The 8,530-nt window shown below is 43.0% G+C and overlaps 1 protein-coding gene across 1 annotated transcript in view; it reads left to right on the top strand.

Moving 5' to 3' along the window:
* Nucleotides 1-219: 219 nt before the first annotated feature.
* Nucleotides 220-8,530, top strand: part of il17rd (interleukin 17 receptor D) — a 27,259-nt gene continuing 18,948 nt past the window's right edge. Inside the window, exon 1 of the mRNA XM_035520660.1 lies at nt 220-387. Coding sequence (XP_035376553.1) covers nt 271-387 — 117 coding nt within the window. The 5' untranslated portion in view covers nt 220-270. The remainder of the gene's footprint in view (nt 388-8,530) is intronic.

The raw sequence follows: 8,530 nt of genomic DNA, 5'->3' as shown, positions 1-8,530 counted from the left end.
TTGAGTGCTTCGCAAAGATCACAGTCTTAAACCCCCGTTAACATTTCGCACAAGTGCAATTTCGTTAAATGGTTGGGACATTTCGGAAGTCAAATAGTCGACCTAATCGTGAATAACCAACACACTAGGGATTTATTTTTTCTTCTGGGGGTGGGTACACCCATTGCTCCACCTAGCGGAGAGCCGCAAACCTCTACTGCGGATATCAGTGCGCTCCGAGGAGAATCGGCGTTCATTTCGAATTCAGTGGGGCTTCATGGACGAGCGGGCATGGCTACGCGAGTTAGACTTTTACAGGTCATAACGTTGTTCCTGTTTTTCTTTCACGACGCAGTATCAGCAGCAAATGCAGGAAGGAAAGGAAATTCGGAAAAGTGTGGTTACAAGGTAAGCAAAATCACAGTTTCCAAAATGCATCGCAAGCGGACGTTTCTTGCGGAGTTGCGCAAAGTTCGGTGCGGTCGCGCCGGTTCTTTGACGGTTAAAATGTCCAAAGCTGGTATCTAAAGACAAGTGTGTTTGTGCTATTTATTAAGAAGCACAAATCAAGTATTAACGACACCGTACGTCTCTTGAGCAGGTTTGCTCAGTGGTAGCCCATCGAAGGAATCACTTGTCATTTAACTTTTTCGATACGCTGCATAATCTTATAGGCTATAATATATAAACTTTAACATACTTTATGGAAAGTCGGCGCATTTTACAATTTATAGAACTTATTTCTGAGACGTCTGAAGAAAAACAAATGACGTTTAGGTCGAGTTGTCACAATAAAAGAATTAAGGGTCGGGTAAACCAGGTTAATGGATTTAGGGTATTGTGTTGGGCATTTGAATGTAAAGAAGGTCTAGTTTGAACAAACAGTATTCATCCGGATAGGAACACTCATGGTGTGGAAGTGGTGTTTCCAGGTGTTAGATGTGCGAAGAAGTCAATCAGCGAGCTCTGTTGTTCTCCGCGGTCTGCTTGACCTGACCCGTCTCGCGAGGGTTCGCGAGCCTTTTGTTATTCCAATTGGATTGCGGTAAACAAGAGAGCTGCAGAGGAAACAATACAACTCTGCAGAAGTAGTGTCCCAAAACTTTCTTTTTTGTCTGCTTTAGTTTTCGTTACACAGTCAGAGATCACGTGCAGAGTAAACGATTGAACAGCGTTATATTTAAAAATACTTTAAATAGTGACCCATTTTGCACCATAATTCTTTGCCAGGATTTAAAAAATATTTTACTAGCTTGTCAGTTGTTTTTACGAGGAATGCTCTGCAACCGGAGGTGTTTATTCGACTGGTTGAACTGAGTGGCTCGTTGTTGAATTAGTGACCGTTCTGCGTTCATTGTCTTCCGAGAAGCCGGGATGCTTTTGAAGTGATTTCCCATAGGAAGTAAAGACTGCTTGCTCTATTAAAATGCTTTGGTACTTCCTCCCTCAAACCACAGCCACTTTAAAGCCGCGAGCAGGCAGGTTGCTGATAGAAACACTTCCACTCTATTTTACAGGTGTTAGGGACCGCAGTGCGCAGACATGCATCAAAACCCTCACCTGCGGTAGTTATTACTAACGCTACGGTCTTTAGACTAATGGTGTTTTGGGTAAGTGATATAAAATGAGGACAGCTTAAATCGTTCCTTTATCCGTCTTTAAAAAATTTTTTTAAGTTATGGTACACAAGTTAAACATTTCTTTGTTTGGCAGAGTGAAAGAGTTTTGAATTGTAGAATACAGTAGACAAATGTCTGGTTTAAAAAGAGAGAATCATTGTTAAATGTGTAAGAAATATCTACCCAGTGTTTCATGAATCTTAAGGAATTTTCATCATGCCTCTTGGATGACATGATTGTAAATCTGTGGAATCATTAAGGTCTGACTCTGAGGCTTAGGAAAGAAAATAAAGGTGAATATTAAAATTGGCCTCCACTTCACTCCATGCATGTCCCCACTGAGAGGGCTGGAGGCTTCATGCAAAATCCCAGTGGGGTCTCCCTGGCTTTGGATGAAAGCGCCTGCTCTCCGGAACTCTCAGGCCTCTCGGCTCAATAGCATCCTGCCTTTGGTTTTCCCGACAGGCTTCCCGAGACCTACAACAGCCAAGGAATTGTTTAAGCCTCCGAAATGAGCCAAGCTCTCAGAGGCCGACCACACATTCCATGTCTATGCTAAAAAGAAACGAATGAGTCAAGCCAGTCTGTGTTAGCGTTCATTACTTAACGGATATCGCCAGCTGCAAAAATTGGTTTATATAGTGTCAAGTTTTTAAAAAAAAATCCAGTCCCATTCAGCTGGTGAACTTGTGGGCTCGGTGCATGTGGATGGTGATGCCTGCCAAACTCCAAGACATGAGCCAGGATCTGAGACGTTGTTTCCAAGGTGAACAACAGTTTCTGTGGCGCTCCGATCGCAAATCCTTGTGATTAGCATTAAGGGAGACCTGAAATGTGTTCCTTTCTTTATGTAAGCCTCTGAGGCCAATTTGGAGAGAGAGGGGAAAGCACTTTCTCTGCCTCTGCATCTGGGAAACTGAAGTAACACATATGAGGACGACCGCTTCTACTGTGATTTATACTTCTGACTGCAGACAGATGCTGATCGGGTGATCTGTCAAGTTTGGAGAACTTGGTTTGAAGAATTTGGAGAGCTTTTCTTATTGGAATACTTACCAAGTTGCATGCAATTTAGTCAAGAAATTTGTTCAGTCATATTAACAGAATTCATCGTTTACTGCATGACTGTGTCAAAGGCCGAAATAGTTGTTACTTTCTTCCCTCTGCTCTCAGAAGAACAGATGTGATGACACAGACCCTGCTTCTAATCACGGGCGTTCCAGCTCCTTTTTTCCTGCTTTGTACTATTCCCATTATTGGAGGTCGGATTCCTCCAAATGGAAAGTTTTAGACATTTCTTGATTTTCTTTTAATCGTGACCATTTTGATGATTATTTTATTATTTTAGTTAGTTCATATAATGTTACTTAAGTTGTCAAGGTGTTCTGTGCTGTTTGTCGTGCAGAAACGTTTTTCTTAAAAGCCAAGGTCTCATTTAAGAACATAAAGGGCTGAAGTCTAGTGGGTAGTTTGAACCGAGCCAGTAGTTTCCGGCAGAGTCGGACAGCGGACAGATACTGAGCAGTTTGCTAAAAATTATCAGGGCTAGAATATAAGGATTCATTGTGAACTGTGAAATGGCTTTGCACTGGTCAACTCTTATGTCTCGAGTTGCACATCAGCATTCTGTGTCAACAGAGGAAAGTGCCACAAAAGAAAATGTTTTACATCCATACTCACAGAAAAATAGGGCTCTAGCCAAGCTGTTTATTAGTGTGGTCCTGGGATCTCCTGCAAGCCATGGCAAGCGTGCACATGTGGGACACCTTCCTTGGTTTGCCTGTTTCCTTTTCCTCTCCTATCTACACGTTTTCCATTTTTACTTTCACAACTTTGGGCTACAGATGAATGATGAAGCAGGAGGTGTGTGTGTGTGGAGGGGAGGGTGCGTAAAGGGCTAACTTATTTCTGTGCCACCTTTAAGGGAGCATTGAAAACCATCCAAGCAACTCGTAACCTTGGAGGCCATGTCTTGTGCTGCGGTGGGAAAATGCCTGGTTGGCTAGTTCTGAATCGGCTTAGCTTGCTACGAAGCTTTTTTTCTTTTCTTTTTTTTTTCTTCTTTTTTTTTTTTTTAATGAATGCGAGGTCTGGAGGCTTTCTGCAACAGCGCTCCCTTTGACGGGGCAAGTGCCCCGCTGTTCTACGTGAATGGGGCTATGTTGCTGGCAAACGGAGGTATGTTGAAAGTAAATGAAACGTCCAGCCACTCCGGTCACCTCTGGAGTGTCACTGGTGGGTCAGAAGGCTTGTTGTAATCTCCTAGTTCAGGCGTCTGATCTCTGAGCACTGCATTAAAATAAGTAAACAATGGTGCCATTCTCCATTTCCTTTAAATTACCTTCTTTTCCACCTTCTTTTTGTTGGAAAAAAAAAGTCCATACTGCCGGATTCATCATTTAAATGGGTGGACGAAACATCTGATTAAATCAGCATAAGGAAAGCTCTCTTGAGGAAACCAAGATGCTTGTAATTTGACCTTGAGTAAGATTTGGTACTCTCTACCAGAGATCTGTAGGCAAGGCAACCCTCCGGTCTGTAATGTGATATGTGCCGATCAGGCTCCTCCGAAGGCTTTCCTTTGGCCCCCAGATTGAAGTCATTACAATCAATTAGCTGCTCTTTCCTCTGGCCTAATCAAGGATCTGATGCCAAAGGACTTCCTGCCTTTAGGTTTCAGGCAGCAGCTTGAGATGGTCTCTTCACAGGATGAAGCATGAGGGCTCTCTTTAGAGCGCAGCTCTCTCTCTAGAGCGCAGCTCTCTCTCTATGCTGCCGGCTATGCATGGCCTGAATGTGGTTGGGAGAGAGCACTGGTGTTTCTGCAGTTTTCCATCTGCTTTAATAATCTGTCCCTTGTTGTGGTGGTGTTATCCTTTTGTTCAAGAACAGCCTTAGTTCTCCTACATTTGGCCTGTTTGTCAATGGCTGAGTCTAAATCCATAGCTCTTATTTTCTTTCTTTCCTGCACAGAATCCTAAACTCTCTCTGTGTGTGTGTGTGTGTGTGTGTGTGTGTGTGTGTGTGTGTGTGCGCGCCTTCACGGTAATCAGTCTCATTTAGTAAATGATATGGGGTTTTCCATTAGAGAAGAAGGGCAAGTCCTCTCTTTTCTATGGTCACTGATTTCTAGAAGGCTTGGGGCAGCAGTGGGTTCTTAACGCGTGAAACACAACACTCCAAATCCCACCAGCCCCCATCCTCACCATGAAGACATTTATTGTTTGGTTATGTCATCCGGCAGATCTTTCCATGCCTGAATCTGGCGAACACAGACATGATGCATCATGGTCCTCAAAGACACCGTCACCAATTTCAGTTCAGTATGTCACCGTCTGCCTCCTCTCTTGATACAAAGTAGTGTTCCCCCCCCCATTTTAGCCACTAGGAACAATTAAGCTGGTCCAAATGGAAAGCTTTGAGAACTTTTGAAGTTCAATTCATGTCATGTCATTCCTTCAGAAGACATGTCTGGGCCTGTTCCTATTGGTGTCTACTGGCTGTGTTTACACGTCTCATAAAGTGAACTTCTCAGCATGGTTACGAGATATGATTTTAGCAGATAAGGGATGGTAAATATTGAAGAGCTTAAGCAAGGTTGCTGTTTAGATTCAAATAATGTAAAACGATCCTATCCTACTTTTGATTTGATAAAAAAAAAAAAAAAATCTAGTAAAATAAGATGACTCCTGTGAATTTGCCATCTTCCTCATGCTGTGGACCATCTCATACAGAACAGCAGCTTTAGAGCATGGTCCTCGTGGAGCAAAGGTGAGGTCATCTATGCACAGGCTCTTAAAACCATTTAAGAAGGTTCACAGGGTTCAGAGGGCAGAGCTACGTGAGCCAACACCTGCGATGGCTTCCTCATTGTGGGATGATGGACAGTGCTGACCTGAGAGCAGTTTTGTGGTTCCTCCTGTAATCCCTCAGGCTGGAACTTGGTCATCTGTCAGTGGCAAGGGGCAACTTCCATCCGGAGCGATTGAAGCTGGAAAAGCAATCTGGTCCACCGGCTGTCCGCTGAGGAAGCTAGGTGTCTGTTAAAGACATGAACGTTATGCATGCGGTACTCAGGCTTGTCAATGTCCCTCTTGGGGGTAGTTAACGCATTCTTCTCTGCTTTGGTGGTTTGCTGCCTGGTGGAACCTACACAGTATAGAGTTTTGAGGGCTGTTGTGTATTTTGTGTGGGTGGTTGGGGCTGTGTTTATGAACATATTGTGAGAATGTGATTGCTCGAGATCAAGAGAGCACTATGACTGCGTAGAAAGACCTTGTTTACAGTTCCGAACTGATAAGTGTTTAAGCGCTAATGTCATCACATATGGTTGCATTTCCAAAGGGCCTGGTTGTGACTTGCTGTTTGGAGTGAAACAATAAAGGCATTAGGAAAAATGGAGTAGGGGGAACATTAAGCCAGACGGCCCTGCGGCATTTGATCCTCAGCCATGGATGCCCTTCATCAGATCTAGTCTACCTCACCTTGCCGCCCAGCTAACCTAGTGCTCTCCGATGCTTACTCTATTGAGACAATTCACCATATCATCCATGCAGCCCAAAGAGGTGGTCCTTCTGTAGTGTTTCCCAGGGAATCTTGAGTAATACATTTGTAGTTTTATCTACCGGTCGATCAAGACGGAGAGATACCGCTCTAAACAATTGTGTAATAGAGTGTGTGTGTGTGTGTGTGTGTGTGTGTGTGTGTGTGTGTGTGTGTGTGTGTGTGTGTGTGTGTGTGTGTGTGTGTGTGAATAAACATAAAATGGATGTATATGTATGTATTTTCTTTTGAGAGTACATACATAAGTTTCCCACCTTGTCTGGTGCATACTTAAAGCGCTCAGTAGTGCAGGTCCTTTCATTCTTTACATAGGCCATTGAGGAATGTGTGATCATTAGCTAAATTATATAATTGAACTGCTGACTTGATGGGCATTAATTCAAGACTACTGTTCAGAGCTCATCAGTGCTATGCATGAGTTCCCAGTGCCAACACTACCACTTTTCATCATGGTGGCTGAGGGGTCTTGAAGACATCAAAGATGCTTTTAGCCACTCTCATGTTTGAAATTGCATTCAACTATCAGGATGTTTGTAATTGTCATCAAGTTAAGTACTTGCTTTGAGTCGCATATAATTGCCAAGATCTGGGCAACTGATACGTGCCTCATTGGTGCCATATGGCCACCTGCAGCTATGTTGCATTAGTTGAAAAGCAACTATGCCAATTACGTGTGTGTGTGTGTGTGTGTGTGTGTGAGTGTGAGTGATTCACAAATGCAAGAATTCACATGAAGTAGTGAAAAAATGTATTAGCAAGGATATTAACCACATGTTCTGGTGCTTATTTTGTATTTAATAGTTCAGATGCTGTTTGGGTATTTAATATGGAAAGTATTTTGACTTCACCTAGTTAACTTCACCTAGTCGTCTTAAAGTTTTGGATGATTTCGTGATGCATTAGAGTTACCACATTGTTACTGATCACGTAATATATTAAATTGTTACAGGATGAACATCATGTTACCAGACATCCTGTTATATCCATTTTTGTCATGCAACTCCTTAAATGTGACTCAGCAAATCATTCCCCTTAAGGTAGACAACAAATCCAAAAAGAATGACTGACTATGGTCCTTCTTTTACAATTTGTGGGTTCCAGTCTCACTTGAAAGCAACGCGCAAAAGAAATGTGATGATTAATTAGCGTTAGAAGGGCACCGATAAAGGACACAAAGGCGATTGTCCCATGGAAAAAAATGACTCCTTTTGGGAATGTAAAATGGGAGACACATGTTGGGGATAATGAGAACAGCATGTCAGGGTTGCTGGTTGGAGCACAGTTGTGGTCAGATTTGTCAAGCCAAATGCAAAAAGGTGCTCATTTCCTTCCACTCGGATGCTCTGGACTCATGACCATGGGAGTCCAGCTCAGCCTCTGGGTGGGCATCTTGTAAACATCCAGTTGAAAAACTTCTCCCACACTATTGGGAGCAAGCAGTGCAAGCAAATTGTTTTTTACTTGTCACAGATGACACACACTTGTCAAATTATGGATGAAATTTCATCTAGGAACTGACATTCACTATTACTGATTTTGTTTTTTGTTTGTTTTTGTTTTTTTAGCTGAAAACCGCTGAGTCACTAAGCAGTGTAATTCTCTCTCTTCCCCCCCCCCCTCCCCCCTTCAAATGATACCCATCTGTAGTTTCTCCTGCAAGTTCTTTGAAGGTATCCTTTGAAATGGATGCTGGGAAGGGGAATTCTTGGACAGATGGGCCCTGAGAATAATGACAGATGGCTTAGCTGCAGTCTCCTATAGCAAGTGGCTCATGTGCTGGAGTTTACACAGTGTCTCAGAAGCCATGCCATTCCCTATGGCTAAATCTCTAAGCAAGGTAACCCCAAAAGGGGCAAAAAATAAAATCAGATGGACCAAAGTAATTGATCAATTAGATTATAATGGACTGTTCCCTGTCATTTGCAAGGTCTGTTTTCATTACTGTAGTATTCTCACTGGGAAGTTTCAGAGAGCCCGTGGTTCTGTCGGATCCAAGCTTATGCCATTGTTTTCCATGTATTACAGGCAATTTGTTGGACAAACGGTACTAAGGCACCTTTTGGGTTTTGTTTGTTTCCATAGATGGGGGGTGGAACAAGCCCAAGGGGAACAGCTTATCATGCAATAAGGAAGATCTGAGCAATATTATAACTGCATACAATGTACACTTGCTGATGGAGAGCACCAGCCTCCTCATTTAACCCCTATTTAGGCCTAGAAAAGCTTCCTGCTCCACTCAGAGGTTGGATGAATGCCTGAGGGAGGGAATTCCTGCTCCGTACCGTGAGCTTTACTTTGTTTCATTTAGAACCCCCAGATTTGTCCAACTCCATTGGTCAGAGGTAATAAGCACATTTGGTATCATCTTG

Source organism: Electrophorus electricus, chromosome 20 (assembly GCF_013358815.1).
Source record: "Electrophorus electricus isolate fEleEle1 chromosome 20, fEleEle1.pri, whole genome shotgun sequence".
In the NCBI taxonomy this organism is placed as follows: domain Eukaryota; kingdom Metazoa; phylum Chordata; class Actinopteri; order Gymnotiformes; family Gymnotidae; genus Electrophorus; species Electrophorus electricus.
The sequence above is the reverse complement of the archived record's forward strand: the minus strand, read 5'-3'. Positions and strand labels throughout refer to the sequence as shown.